Genomic DNA, 15,722 nt, shown 5'->3' on the forward strand with positions numbered 1-15,722 from the left:
AAACTATGTGTGATCCCGAATGGTACAAGGTCACACCCCAGCAATGCAGCCCCCAATAATCCAGAACTTATAAATAGAGACCCCGAACCAGAGCAACTAATGTGCTGAACATCATCATCCTCCAGTGGGTTGTTAATGCTCTCCAATCTTGCCTGAAAATATTCTCTGGGCCTTATGCAGGTCCTGCACACATTTATGCCACAGGTAACTCAACAAAGCTGCTGGGTCATATATATTGTTCTGTAATTTGCAATAAAATCAGATAAAACAGTATAAACAGAAAGGTCTAGAGCTCATTACATTGCTATAGCCTGTTGTCACCAATTTCTGTAGGAGAGGTCATAGCTATGACAAAGTTATGGTCAAGTATCCAAAACTTTCACATATAACACTACATTCGCACATATGGCTATGCTCCCACACAAGGCTACCTTCCGAATAATAACTATATGGTTACATATAGTTATATTCACACATATGATATGTTTATTGAACTTGTGATTTTATACTGGGTAGACTTATTTGTTGGTTTTAAGATCCTCATATTCCAGCCCCTTACCCTTTATACAGCTGCCCTGTAGGGTTTTAGTGTCAGAGTGTAAGATGTTATATACATATAATATACCTGTTTCAGATAACAAACAGTACAATCTATTTCGACACTGAGAAGTGCTGACTCATATACTCGCGGCTAGCTAGGGGTTAATTATGGGTGTTCCTGTACTCCTGTACACAAGTATAAACTCCACTAAGAGGAGAGGATCAGCGTCTTCTACAACTCCAGGTAAGAAAACGAATTCTTCATGGTTACATATTACTGTGTACTGCGCTATGCTATAGGTGGGTGCTATCTGTGCAGTTTCTTATATAATGTCTTATAGAATGTCTGCATATAATGTAATTAGTACAGTATAGATGGCTGATATGTGACACCGAAGTCCCGGGCTTTCATGCTGTTAGCCAGTAATGAGTTGTTGGAAACCTTAGATTTCTGGCACCTGATATATGTAGATATCCGGGTCGGTTTTTCACTGGACTAGGTAAAGAGCAGGAGGCGATGACTATTCCAACATATCCAGGCCAGGTATTGATTGGCAAATAAAGCCAGAAGCTCTGGTGAGCAGGTCATGTGGTGGTGGCCTGAAGGTTTGCTAGCTGCTTGATTTTGTTATTGTTATAAAACTGTGAATTTAGACTACTTCTAGAGTCACCATTTGAATAAATCCCTCACCTAGTATATACAATGCTCTATAAAGTTCTCCAATAACTTCCTTCCTTTACCTCCTTTCCTTCCTTCTTTTCCTTCCTACCCTTTCTTTCTTTGCTTCCTAAATTTCCCTTCCCTTCTCTTTATTTCCCTTTCTTCCCTTCTTGACTTCCTTACTTGCTTTCCTTCATTCCTTCCTTCTTTCATTCATTCCTTTCCCTACTTTCTGTCTATCCTTCCTTCCATTCCTTCCACTTCCTTCACTTTTCTTCATATCCCTTCCTTCCCTTCACAACCTACCTGCCTTCCTCTTTTCTTCCTTTCCATTATTTCTTTCTTTCATCATTCCTTTCTTTCCTTCATCCATCCTTCCTTCCTTCCTACCTTTCCTCGCTTCCTTCCTTCCCTTTCTTCCTTCCCTTCCCTTCCTTCCCTTTCTTCCTTTTCTTCCTTCCTTCCTTTCCTCCCTTCCTTCCTTCCTTCCATCCTTTCCTCCCGTCCTTCCTTTCCTCCCTTCCTTCCCTTCCTTTCCTTCTTTCCCTTTCTTCCTTTCCCTACCTTCCTTCCCTTCCTTCCTTCCTTCCTTCCTTCCTTCCTTCCCTTCCTTCCCTTTCTTCCTTTCCTTCCTTCCTCCCTTTCTTTCCTCCCTCCCTTCCTTCCTTCCCTTCCTTCCTTCCTTCCTTCCTTCCTTCCTTTCCATACCTTCCTTCCTTCCCTTCCTTCCTTCCTTCCTTCCTTCCCTTCCTTCCTTCCTTCCTTCCTTCCTTCCTTCCTTCCCTTCCTTCCTTTCCATACCTTCCTTCCCTTCCTTCCCTTCCTTCCCTTCCTTCCTTGCTTCCTTTCCTTTCCTCCCTTCCTTCCTTTCCTTTCCTTCTCTTCCCTCCTTCCTTTCCTCCCTCCCTCCCTTCCTTTCCTTTCCTCCCTTCCTTTCCTCCCTTCCTTCCTTCCTTCCTTCCTTCCTTCCCTTCCTTTCCTTCCTTCTCTTTCTTCCTTTCCTTCCCTTCCTTCCCTTTCTTGCTTTCCCTACCTTCCTTCCCTTCCTTCCCTTTCTTCCTTTCCCTACCTTCCTTCCATTTCTTCCTTTCCTTCCTTCCTTCCCTTCCTTTCCTTCTCTTCCTTCCTTTCCCTACCTTCCTTCCTTCCCTTCCTTCCTTTCCTTTCCTCCTTTCCCTCCTTCCTTCCTTCCTTCCTTCCTTCCTTTCCTTCCTTCCTTTCCCTACCTTCCTTCCCTTCCTTCCTTTCCTTTAATGTCTCTTAAAGGGGCTTTCCCATCTGGGCATTTACATTTAAATTCATTCATTTGCCATATGTAAACATTTCTTCAATTGGATGTTATTAAAAAAAATGTTCCTGTGTGAAGATAATTTCTCATAAATGTAGTTGTGCTGTCCCTTAGAAACGAGATGGCTTCCTTGGATACGACCACCTCACATTTTGGCAGCAGTGGCCAGACATGCGCTATTGAGTCCTGTCTGACTACCTGGATTCAGCGATCATTACCACAGGATGTCTGTGCGACATGCAGTAACTCCCGGACATTTCATATACAAACACCTTTATTTTCTTTGTGCAATCCCTACACCAGAGGTGGCCGTATCCAAGGAGTCAGTCTTGTTTCTAAGGGACAACATGGTGACATTTATGAGAAATTATCTTCACACAGGAACTTTTTTAATAACATCTAATTGAAGAAATGTTTATATATGGCAGATTAATGAAACTGAATGTGAATGCCCCTTTAACCTAAAATCTAAAGTATTTAAGTTCTATCCTGGCCTATTCCTCATATCTGATTTTTAATATTTTGCAGAACCTCCGTGGACCATGGATCTGGTGACGATTCTCATATCTGTTGTTGTCATTTTATTTTTGGCGAATGCGTTCAAGAACAAAAAACATGAAAATTACAAAAATTTTCCACCTGGACCAAAGCCTCTACCAATAATTGGAAATATCCACCTCATGGACATAAGAAAACCCCATAAAACATTTATGGAGGTAAAAATAACCTCTAAGTTAATTCAGATCCCAGATGAGAGCCCTAAATTAATCCGAACTACAGACCAGACATCTGAACTCCATACCTATAGCTTAAATGAATGTGGGACCTAGTACAGAACCCATAAATTGAGACTCCAGTCCAGTCATTTAAGGGGTTGGCCATAAATTTATGCCAACAGTAGATGGGTGTGGAGGACAGGCACCCAGCAACGCTTCACCAATCAGCAGTTCAGCAGCCTGTAAACACAGGAACATGTAAAGTCAGTTGGCTCAATGTCCCTGCAGTTCCCCATCATGTTCAGTTGGAGCTGTATTTAAAGTTGTGGCTTGAGGCTCCTATGGAGAAAAGGAGGCAACTATTTCTACCTTCTAGATCCTTTACAGGACACAAAACAGTTGATCAGAGTACTAGTGCTGTTTTTGACCTCCTATTAAATCAACTATTGATGCCCTTTCCTGGGGATAGTTCATCAACAGAAAATCATGAACAACCCAATACAATGGGGCACATTTACTTACCCGGTCCTGTCGCGATCCCCGATCCGGACGGCCCGACAAAGATGAAGTCCGCCGCGATTCACCAAGATTGTGCCAAGTTCCTGCATGTGTTGCTTCCCCGCTGAGGTCTGCCGGAGTTCACCTTCTTCTTCCCCGTGCATGTGAGTGCGTGTCTTGCGGCACAATTTACGATGTTAAATCCTGCGTGTTGTCCGAATCCGTTGGATCGTCCGGCGGTCCGCCCCCTGATTTGTGTCGCTTGAAAGCCAGCACCGATGCGCCAAAACCCCCTGTTAAATGCGGCGCTAATCGGAAATCGTCGGGAAACCAGACAATGCAATCCGTGGACCCTTAGTAAATGAGCCCCATTGTGTTGAATAATTTCAGGACACAGGCTAGGAAATCCCAAAAGTAACCCTTAGTTTTTAGTGTCTCCTTATAAAAATATTGAAGGTGATGGTAGTAGGACAAGGGTTAGAAGTTAGGGTCGTAGCTTCAGGGTCAGGATTAAGAAAAGGGATAGTGGTTTTAGGGTTATTAAGCATCCGGATTTAGATTGGGAAGTCCAGGAAACCTGAGAAGACAGTTATAAAGAGTCTTACCCAGACACTAGTAATGAGCTTATGTGGAGGGGGTCATGGCAATGGCAACTATTTGGTCATCCTTGTATTTACAGTTGGCTAAGGTGTATGGCCCAGTCTTCAGTATCCAGCTTGGAATGTCCAAATCCATCATCCTATGTGGTTACGACACCCTTAAAGATGCTCTGGTCAACCATGGTGAATTATTTGCGGAAAGACCATATACACCATTATTTTCTACAACATCAAAGGGCAATGGTAAGTCTTGTATCATTTATAATTTCTTTATCTAGTAGTTGGAGAACTCATGCATGTCCAGGCATTGCAAGGCGATGACATTGATTTATATATTTTCCGGTGGTGCTTCCGATGGATCGGACCAGGTTCCCGCACAAATTACAGCAAATTTCCAAATAATATTTCATATGACTACTGTATTCTTCAGTGTTCACCCTGCTGCTGGGGTTGACATCACTAAGGGTCCCTTAGTAAATGGTGTTTACCAGCATCATTGGTATGGCATTCCTTGGTCCAGCCTGATAAGGATATTCTGGGACCTCCAGTAGCCCCTAAGAAATAACCTTCAAATTGTTTTGTCTTCTCCTTGACCAGGATCCAGTTTGGCTTAGAGTCTGATTCCATCGGGGACTTTCTGGTTCTCAGGAGGGCGAGTCCAGCACTGCTTACCTAAATATCTATTCACACATTTCATGTTATCTATTGTGAGAAAGTGAAAGGTGTCATTTGGGAGAACCGCTATCTGTCCTACAGACAGATGAAAAGTACATGGTAAAAGCCCTGGATTTATCTGCAGTAACCCAAGGGTTAATGCAGACATATAGTAAGCAGGAGAAGTCTGTTTGGTCTATGTTGGCCTAGCTAGCATAGACACCTTTGTAATGTCCGTACTGGGCCTGCTTATTATGGAGTAGGGGTAGGCTGGTAGTGGGACTCCTAACCCATCCGGGCTTCGGTCCTGGGTTTCTGTATAGCCCACAGGTGCAGGTCACAGACCTCGTTAGAGCCTGATTTAGACTGAAGGCCAGAAGCAGTAGGAGAGGCACTGCCTGGAGAGCTGAAGGCTGGACCGAGTTCACACAGCAAAGGTAACCAGGTGCCTCCTGATATTCTGCTGGCCGAGAGCGTGTGCCAGGCAGCCTGGTACATGTATAGTTAGGTGTATTGTATTAGGCAGTGCCCAGCCAGGCAGGGTTTATTTTGTATTTTGTATGTGCCTAAGCCAAGGCTGAATTTGTATTTTGACAAAGAAGTGTGAATAAACACTTGATTTTGGACTTTAACCCTGCGTGTGTCCCTGCTTCCTGCACTGCTACAAGGCATCTACCAGAGCAATTCCCCACACTATCTATTTATTACATTACAGGTATCATCTTTGCCACTGGAGAGAACTGGAAAGTGATGAGAAGATTTACACTCTCTACTCTACGAGATTACGGAATGGGCAAAAGAACCCTAGAAGACAAGATCGTTGAGGAAACTGAACACTTAGTCAAGAAGTTAAGATCATATGAAGGTGTGAAGGGTTATCATATCCACAGTAGTGTATCTTTCTGTATATACTCTATGTATACTATAAAAGGGTTGTTAAATGGGTTTCCTACCCAAAGAGGTTGAGGTAAGTTAAACAAATTAAGTAAAAAACTATATTTATTTATTTATTTTCTAGGAAAGCCCTTTAGTGATGTAACGAGTATCTATTCTGCTGTAACCAATATAATTGTGGCAATACTGTTGAACAAAAGATTTGATTACAAGGATCCGACCATCCTGAGGCTTATGGGTACAGTCAATGAGAATGTCAGACTTCTAAGCAGCCCCTGGGTCATGGTAAGTGATTGTTACGTTGGATCTTGCTATCTATGTGCCATGGCACCTCAGAAGACATGTTCTGATACATTTGCTTCTCCTTTGATTTTCTTATATACTATAGTTGTACAATTGTTATCCATTTCTGGCAAAACTGCTGCCCGGAGCCCACACAAAAATTTTTGAAAACGTTAAAGAATTTTATGACTTTATAAAAGCGACATTTACAGAACACAAGAAAGAGCTGGATGTGAATGACCAGAGGAATCTCATCGATACCTTCCTAGCCAAGCAACAAGAGGTAAGTGAATCAATTCAGTGTCCCGAGCACCTAGATATTCCCTTTATATGTGACCTCTCACCTAAGTAGTAGGAGCTAGGGTTGGGTGGCCTTAGCAAAAGAGGAGACTTTTGCATTAACGGAGCTATGGTTGAACAGACACGATGTTTGGGTCCTTAAACCCAACCCTGCACTTCAGGCAATAGTTCAGGTTCAACGTTCGGGATCCATGCGAAGCAGTAAAACCTACAATCGGTGCTGGAACTTCATTGGGGGGATTGCAGATTGTTGCCTTCACATCTAGAAGATATTGGAGGATGTCATGATCTTGATACATGTCCACCAATCAGTCTTTGGAATGATGTTGACCTCTGCATATGCATTTGTTTAATTCTTTCAATGCAGAGATAAAGACAGTCCCCGGGTTACGTACAAGATAGGGTCCAGAGGTTTGTTCTTAGTTGAATTTGTATGTAAGTCGAAACTGTATATTTTATAATTGTAGATCCAGACAAAAAAAAAATTTTGCCCCAGTGACAATTGGAGTTTCAAATTTTTTTGGCTGTAGTTGGACCCAGGATTATCAATAAAACCTCATTACAGACACCTTACAGCTGATCATTGCAGCCTGGGATTATAGTAAAGCATTCAGAGACTTCACCAGAGGTCAGAGGGGTCTGTCTGTACCTATGGGTTGTCTGTAAGTCGGGGACCGCCTGTATATTGCAGTGGTGTCCCAATTGCTCTCCACTTCCATCATTTTTGAGGACAGGTCAGTGATAGAACTTCAAATTAGCATCTATTATATAAATGATCATTTATAGGAAATGTTTTGATAAATTTAAATTTGCTTTAATTTTATTATATTTGTTTTCTAGGGAAAAACAGAATCCTCCCAGTATTACCACAATGAGAATTTGACTACTCTGGTAGCTGATTTGTTTGGGGCTGGGATGGAGACCACATCAACCACATTGCGATGGGCTATTCTGCTGATGATGAAATATCCAGACATTCAAGGTAGGAACGTTACATTTTCAATAATAACTTTATTATTTATGTTTTGTCCTATATGTTATGCCCTCTATTTTGTGTCCTCTATGTTGTGCCCTCTATGTTATGTCCTCTATGTTATGCCCTCTATGTTATGTCCTCTATGTTATGTCCTCTATGTTATGTCCTCTATGTTATGCCCTCTATGTTATGTCCTCTATGTTATGTCCTCTAAGTTATGTCCTCTATGTTATGTCCTCTATGTTATGTCCTCTATGTTGTGTCCTCTATGTTGTGTCCTCTATGTTGTGTCCTCTATGTTATGTCCTCTATGTTGTGTCCCCTATGTTATGTCCTCTATGTTGTGTCCTCTATGTTGTGTCCTTTATGTTTTGTCCTATATGTTGTGTCCTCTATGTTGTGTCCACTATGTTGTCTCCTCTATGTTGTGCCCTCTATGTTGTGTCCTCTATGTTATGTCCTCTATGTTGTGTCCTCTATGTTGTGCCCTCTATGTTGTGCCCTCTATGTTGTGTCCTCTATGTTGTGCCCTCTATGTTGTGCCCTCTATGTTGTGCCCTCTATGTTGTGTCCTCTATGTTGTGCCCTCTATGTTGTGCCCTCTATTTTATGTCCTCTATGTTGTGTCCTCTATGTTGTGTCCTCTATGATGTGTACTCTATGTTGTGCCCTCTATGTTGTGTCCTCTATGTTGTGCCCTCTATGTTGTGCCCTCTATGTTGTGTCCTCTATGTTGTGTCCTCTATGTTGTGTCCTTTATGTTTTGTCCTATATGTTGTGTCCTCTATGTTGTGTCCTCTATGTTATGTCCTCTATGTTGTGTCCTCTATGTTGTGCCCTCTATGTTGTGCCCTCTATGTTGTGTCCTCTATGTTGGACCCTCTATGTTTTGCCCTCTATGTTGTGCCCTCTATGTTGTGCCCTCTATGTTGTGTCCTCTATGTTGTGTCCTCTATGTTGTGCCCTCTATGTTTTGCCCTCTATGTTGTGCCCTCTATGTTGTGCCCTCTATGTTGTGTCCTCTATGTTTTGCCCTCTATGTTGTGTCCTCTATGTTGTGCCCTCTATGTTGTGTCCTCTATGTTGTGTCCTCTATGTTGTGCCCTCTATGTTGTGTCCTCTATGTTGTGCCCTCTATGTTGTGCCCTCTATGTTGTGCCCTCTATGTTGTGTCCTCTATGTTGTGTCCTCTATGTTGTGTCCTCTATGTTGTGTCCTCTATGTTGTGTCCTCTATGTTGTGCCCTCTATGTTGTGCCCTCTATGTTGTGTCCTCTATGTTGTGTCCTCTATGTTGTGTCCTCTATGTTGTGTCCTCTATGTTATGTCCTCTATGTCATGATACGATATTGAGAACATTTACAATCTCTACACAACTCTTTTTCATGGCTGCTACCTCCTCCTCTTCGAACATGTACTGGAAAGGGTTAGAAGACCAGTCCCTGCAACCATTAGATTTCAAGATTGCAGTCAGTGTTAGTAGGGCAAGTAGGGCCTTGGGGCTCAGTGGCCCATCATAACTTTTACCAGTCTATTTGGTGCACCTATAACTTATTGGGGACATGTATGAGGACCAGTGATTTTGCATAGCATGCTAATAATGATGAGCGGACCCTGCAAAATGTAGAAAATTCTGTTCAGGCCCAGGTACTGAACTCAGGCCAAAACTTCCATCATTAACATAATCTGTGCTGATGTTAACTCTTTAACCCATTAACGACTTTGTTTTTGTGTTTCCATTTTTCCAAAACTTGTTAGTGGGCTTGTTTACTGTGATACAAATTGTACTTTGTAGTGACTTTAATATTCCATGCCCTGTACTGGGAAGTGGGAAAAAAATTCCATTTCCAGTAAAATTGTTAAAAAAATTTATTTGCACTATGTTCTTGTGGGCCTGGTTTTTATGGGTTTCACTGTGCACCCCAAATGACACATCGTCTTTATTCTTTGGTTCGGTAGGATCACAAAGATACTACATTTATGTAGGTTTTATTGTGTTTTAATATATTTTAAAAAAAATTAAAACATCTACAAAAAAAATTCTATTTCGCTATTTTCTGGTGCTAATAATTTTTTCATACTTCAGTGTACGGAGCTGTGTTAGGTATCATTTTTTCTGGCAGAAAAGTGGCATTTCTGACATGTGGGTGGTATTTTCTGTTATTGGGTTCAACAGTTAGGATTAACAGTTACATTGTAACAGATCTTCATAAATGACACCGCCATGGGCCATGGCAACGGATCATTGCTCCCCAATGACATCACAGGGAATGATGATCAAAGTCGATATGGCGGTGGCAATCAAAAGATGAACACCCACGATTGGTGCTAGCAGGTGGGGGAGTGCTGCATATTGCCCTTTCCATACTCCTGTACTCAACATATGAGATACTAATAGGTCACACGTCGTAAGGGGTTAAATGCCACTGGAAAAGTCGCAAGTGCCACATAAACCAGTAATAGCAAACCCGTAAAGTCCAATCCACACTATATGCGACCAATTTATGGAATGGGAATATGCCATTGATGTGTGATTGATAGGGGACCTTGGAGAAAGTTTTGAAATCGTGGTGATTTGTGTGGGTCTGAGGTTGCAACCATATTTTCCAGTTTTATCATACATTTAATCTCATAAAACTACTGGGTTACTTTAGATTTAAATTTTCTACAAATTTATCTCTATCCTGACAGAGAAAGTGCAGAATGAAATTGAACGAGTGATTGGATCGGCACAACCTCAAATGGAGCACCGGAAACAAATGCCGTATACAGACGCCGTCATCCATGAAATCCTGAGGTTTGGAGACATCGCACCAGTTGGACTTCCACATTCAACACCTCGAGACATCACATTTAGAGGCTACTTTATTCCAAAGGTATCTCAAAGGTTCTCTGTTTCTTACTGGAGAACCATTGAATAATCTAATGGAATGGTGGTTTTGGCATTAGGCCCAGACTGGATAAATCCATCTTTTTTACTGTTTTTGTGATGTTTTTCAGATTTTTAAGCTGTTAAATCACTGTATAGGGTAATCTATAGGATAGGATCCATAGAAAACCTTTCCAAACCTTTTTCAATAATGTTTATTCTTATGGATAGTTCACACAGAGGACTGTGGCACAGATTTTACCTTGAGAATTCCATTTCACATCGAAATTAATGGAAGGCCATCCGATTTAAAGCGACAAGCCCTCGCAAAATTCAGGCTGATGCTGTTTAAAATTAGGGCATGTCTTTCAAAATCCAATTTGAAAAGTATGACAGGGGATTTTTACTCAGTATTTTAAAGATACCACCGTGAAAGGGTACGTAAAGCAACAATCTTACATTATCATGGAGGTCAACCACAGCTTATAGTACTTACTGATTGATAAAGGTGATAAAAAACATAGGTCCATAGGTTCATCAATCCTACATCCAACCCCTAGTCCAACAAAAAAGGTAAAAAAACGCTCAGCCGTCATTTACCCAATAGTAGAGGAAAACATTCTTCTCAACTCTAAGTATGAAGGTTTATGGACCACCATATCCAGGGCAATTTTTCCCATGAGGCACTGGCTTTGGAAGAGACATGTTTAGGGACGAGTGCTGTGTTACCAGTAGGTTTTGAGCCCGAAAAGCTGGCTGAGGTCCAAGTTTGGGCTTGCGTGCCCAAAACTTGACTAGTGACGAGTAGACCTGAACCGGTTCCGAGTTGAACAATGGGGCAGATTTACTTACCCGGTCCATTCACGATCCAGCGGCGCGTTCTCTGCGGTGGATTCGGGTCTTCCAGCGATTCACTAAGGCAGTTCCTCCGCCGTCCACCAGGTGTCGCTGCTGCGCTGACGTCCGCCGAGGCCTGCCGGAATGCCCTGAAATTCACTGGCCTATACCTGGTGAAGGTAAGTGCAAGTTTCGCGACACATTTTTTTTTATATAAAATGCGGCGGATTTTCCGAATCCGTCGGGTTTTCGTTCGGCCACGCCCCCTGATTTCTGTCGCGTGCATGCCGGCGCCGATGCGCCAAAATCCGATCGCGTGCACCAAAATCCTGGGACAATACAGGGAAAATCGTCGCAAATCGGAAATATTCGGGTAACACGTCGGGAAAACGCAAATCGGGCCCTTAGTAAATGACCCCCATTGAGGTTCATGTCTGCTAATCTCTCATCAGGCTAGGAATAGGAATATTTTGTTTTATTCTTTTTCCTTTTTGAAACAAATATTTTTAATTTTATGCCAAACCCGGTAAACCCAATCTTCAACTGGTCCACTCATCACTAGGGACCAATAAAGTAAAATGCATTTACTCTGTAGTCCTCTGTGAACCCTAATTTTTTTCAGTATGAATCTATACTTCTTTATTTGGTGTGGTAATAATAAAAAATTACCCCTATTAGGGTTAATTCTGATAAGTACCACATTGTACTAAATCACAAACACATACAGTATTTACCCCATTCCTTTCTTCTAGGGCGCCTCCATTATCACTGTGGTGCACTCAGCTCTCAGAGACAAAGATTATTTCGAGAAACCAGAAGACTTTTATCCAGAACACTTTCTTGATTCAAATGGAAACTTCAAGAAGAACGAGGCCTTCATCCCGTTCTCCATAGGTAACATTAGTTATATAAGGATTTTCTTTGGAGGAATCGGGGCATTATATGATTATTCCTTCAAGGGATTGTCCAAGACTACAAATACATCATGGTTTTCTTCTAAAAACATGGGGCCAATTTAGACAGTTTTCCCATCGTCATATTCTGATACCACATTGCTTTGGAAGGGAAGGGCAAGGTGTAAGTTATTTTTAGGTTTTGAGCACAATTTTTGATCTCCTCAAACATTTTTAGCAGAGATTTAGACAATTTTTACGATTGATTTTATTATTTATCGTCATATGAGATGACATTTTATAGATATTTTATCAGGACATGCATTTTCAGACAAGGCAATATTTTTTAAATTGTAATTTGTAGGATAGGCCAACGGGTCAGGGAACTGGCACCCAAGCCACATAATGAACATTTTTCGGCCACAACAAAGGACAAGGGCCCAAATGCTTCCAGATCCGCAGTCTCTGATTGGTGCGTGGCCTGAGTGCCCCCTATTAGATATTACGGTAATGGCCTATCCGGCAATACTGTAATTATTTCCTAAACTACCCCTGTTAGTAACCTGACATTAGTTGTCATCCTTCGCAAAATGTATCCTTGTGCTTTAGGACTACCAAACTTATATACAATTCCTATATATAATGCTTCCTTCCTCGGAGATATATACTGGATGCTCATGGTTGCTCGTCTTGATCAGAATACTTTATAGTGGGAACTAGGAATATGTAACGATACAAGCGACCAGGAACATCCAGTATCTCTCCAAGGGAGCAAAGATGAGACCATAGGAATTACCATATATACTCAAATATAAGCCTAGTTTTTCAGCACAACAAAATGTGCTGAAAACTCAAACTCGGCTTATACTCGAGTAAAAAAATATAGGTTTTCCCAGGTTTTTGTGCTAAAATTAGGGGCCTCGGCTTATACTTGGGTCGGCTTATGCTCGATTATATACGGTATCTCTATTCTAGAATCCAGACTGAGGGTCCTCTAGTATTGTGCAAAAATTCTATACACAAAAACAATTTTCAGCTCACCTGCCTTCAGTAGCCAAAATAAGTTGGCCAGTGCACGGAAAATACTTAGCCGACCGTCCAAGGGTATATGAAAAAGTGTGATCCAAAGGTCCAAAAGTGGGGTCCTAAGGTATTTTTGCTGCTGATCTCTACTGTAGCTGTAGGAGAACATTGATGGAGAGGAACCATTTGTGTATCTTTGAATGTTTTTAAAGTTTTTGCAGATTTTTAATTCTGTGCTTTCTCTAGCACCAGTGTCTGTGATTTTTGTAGCGAGTTGTTGAGGGATTGTATGGAGTTTTTGAGTTTATAGCGAGATGTCGACTGCACTCATATTGAAAACTTATATATACTTGTCAATGAAAAAGATTTTTTTTCCATTACTTTCCAGGGAAAAGAAGTTGTGCTGGCGAGACCTTGGCTAAAATGGAGATATTTCTTTTCTTTACTTCACTGCTCCAAAATTTCACATTCCGCCCACCAGCAGGAGCTAAACTGGACCTGACCCCAGACCTGGGAGCTACAAATTGCCCAAAGTCTCATGAAATCTGTGCCGTGCCTCGCAGATAGACTATGACTACCATCAATATTCATGTCAAAGGTGCTTCATGTCATTGAAAAATGTGCTGTAAATGTTTTGACAAGAGTCGTAGATGGGGGCTTATAGGAAGTCTACGCATGACAAGATCTTTGAGAGAAGGATATATGGTCTTGTGGTGACTGCTGATGTATAAGTGAATACGTTGTCAGACGTCTATTGGGCCCATTGAAGGATGATTCTGGATTGCATGAGATATATAAATACTCATAAACTACATCAATGCTTGGACCGGTTGAAATATTGTACGATATATACATTTTTCCAATTTCCTTTCGTTACTTGCTGGGGTATCAAGATATTTCCCTTTTGTTTCTGAAATAAAAGGGTACCCTGGGATTATTGACCTACCTTCTATTGACGTTATTGTGTAAAAAATGTATTTCCAACTTCTTCCACATAAGGTTGTTTCAGTTTCACGCATAGTAGTTTTTTAAAAAGACATTGGGGCAGATTTACTTACCCGGTCCATTCGCGATCCAGCGGCGCGTTCTCTGCGCTGGATTCGGGTCCGGCCGGGATTAATTAAGGTAGTTCATCCGCCGTCCACCAGGTGGCGCTGCTGCGCTGAAAAGCATCGGAACACGCTGGAGTTCACCGGCTCGGGCTGAGTGAAGGTAAGTGCAAGCTCCGCAACAGATTTTTTTTTTTAAATGCTGCGGTTTTTCTGAATCCGTTGGATTTTCATTCGGCCACGCCCCCCGATTTCCCTCGCGTGCATGCCAGCGCAGATGCGCCACAATCCGATCTCGTGCGCCAAAATCCCGGGGCAATTCAGGGGAAATCGGCGCACATCGGAAATATTTGGGTAGCACGTCAGGAAACCGCGAATCGGGCCCTTACTAAATGACACCCATTATTTTCAGTTTTCGTGAACATAACAGTGTACAAAAGGCAAAATATTCATCTCCGGGAAGTACAAGGTACAATCATAGAAGATGGACAATCAGCACAAAACATCAACATAGGATAATTACATCATCTAGTGATGCAAAAACAGAGAGAAATGTGTCCCAGTAAAGGGAACCCCTTCCCTAAGGCAGAAGACACACACACTCAACCATTCCCACGACACACAAGCGGAGCTATTCCTCCTCCACACTCAAAGCAATCTGGTCTTCCACCAACACATCCCACATCAAAGAGAAGCGGTCCGGAGTACCTCTAGCAGTGTAAGTGAGTTCCCTACCAGTCCAAAAAGACACACCCGAGAGGAGCAGACACCGGGGAGACCGGGGAATGAATATCCATCCAATAATCCTGAACGGATGGGCAATCCCAAACCATGTGTAAGAAGGTACCCGGTCCTCTCTGCTTCGAGAACATAAATCTGAGGGCAACCTGTGCATCTGACGCAAGCACAAAGGGGCCAGGTAATTTTGGTGCAACCACTTAATCTATATCAACAGGTCCCGAGCACTGATAACTGCTGAGCGCCAGTTATATGGACCATCAGTTCGAGGATATCTCCTTGCCATATATGAAAGATTCTCCCTGTAGGTGAGGTCCATCAAATGTTTACAAAAGGTGGATCTAGGTTTCCCAAGGTCTTTGGTCCTAGCGATGGCTTCCATGGGACTGTCCTCAATCTTCAGTCTCTCCCTCTCAAACTGGACCCCCTGTGCATGGCGTATATGCAGATAACTATAGAAGGATGTAGGAGCTAGATTAAACTCTTGACTATTCTCGCATAGTAGTAAGTGTTTTTTGGAAGCTTTTTATGCACCAGAACTAGAAATTGATTCAATAAATACAAAATGGGAACAAGGTCAATTGACCTTGATATTTTTGCCCTCATCCCAATCTCTTAGCTGGGTATTAGCTATGGTTGGTATATCTTGTATAAGTGATACTGTACCTACATCTTATAATAAACTAGAGGATATTGTATATTGTGAAAACTTTAAATATTCATTATTCAACTGTAATAAAATAAATAAAAATATATTTATCTCCTATTTTAATCTACTTGGATGTCAAAGTTTTGATGTCATTTGGTTGTGTGTAAAAAAAAAGGCCTTAATGAACAAAAAAACATGAAAGATTTTGTTTAATCAAAATTTAACTTTCATATCCCATGAGCAAAATGCCCAAAATA

General features: G+C 41.7%; 1 protein-coding gene across 1 annotated transcript; it reads left to right on the top strand.

Annotated features, from left to right (window-relative positions):
- The first annotated feature begins 704 nt into the window (after positions 1–704).
- Positions 705–15,582, top strand: LOC140122683 (cytochrome P450 2C25-like). Its single transcript, XM_072143793.1, has 10 exons — positions 705–784; positions 3,018–3,205; positions 4,383–4,545; positions 5,672–5,821; positions 5,975–6,135; positions 6,239–6,415; positions 7,273–7,414; positions 10,099–10,283; positions 11,866–12,007; positions 13,418–15,582. The coding sequence occupies exons 1-10, from the start codon at positions 709–711 to the stop codon at positions 13,594–13,596; spliced, it is 1,563 nt and encodes a 520-aa protein (XP_071999894.1). The 5' UTR covers positions 705–708; the 3' UTR covers positions 13,597–15,582.
- The last annotated feature ends 140 nt before the right edge of the window (positions 15,583–15,722 follow it).

This window comes from Engystomops pustulosus, chromosome 3, assembly GCF_040894005.1.
Source record: "Engystomops pustulosus chromosome 3, aEngPut4.maternal, whole genome shotgun sequence".
Classification (NCBI taxonomy): domain Eukaryota; kingdom Metazoa; phylum Chordata; class Amphibia; order Anura; family Leptodactylidae; genus Engystomops; species Engystomops pustulosus.

What these genes read in the sequence shown, in the direction of transcription:
- LOC140122683 (XM_072143793.1), top strand. Translation starts at nt 709, where the DNA reads ATGGGTGTTCCTGTACTCCTGTACACAAGTATAAACTCCACTAAGAGG. An exon ending in TACAACATCAAAGGGCAATG is followed by an intron (nt 4,546 to 5,671) that starts GTAAGTCTTGTA and finishes ATTACATTACAG; the next exon opens with GTATCATCTTTGCCACTGGA. An exon ending in GAAGTTAAGATCATATGAAG is followed by an intron (nt 5,822 to 5,974) that starts GTGTGAAGGGTT and finishes TTTATTTTCTAG; the next exon opens with GAAAGCCCTTTAGTGATGTA.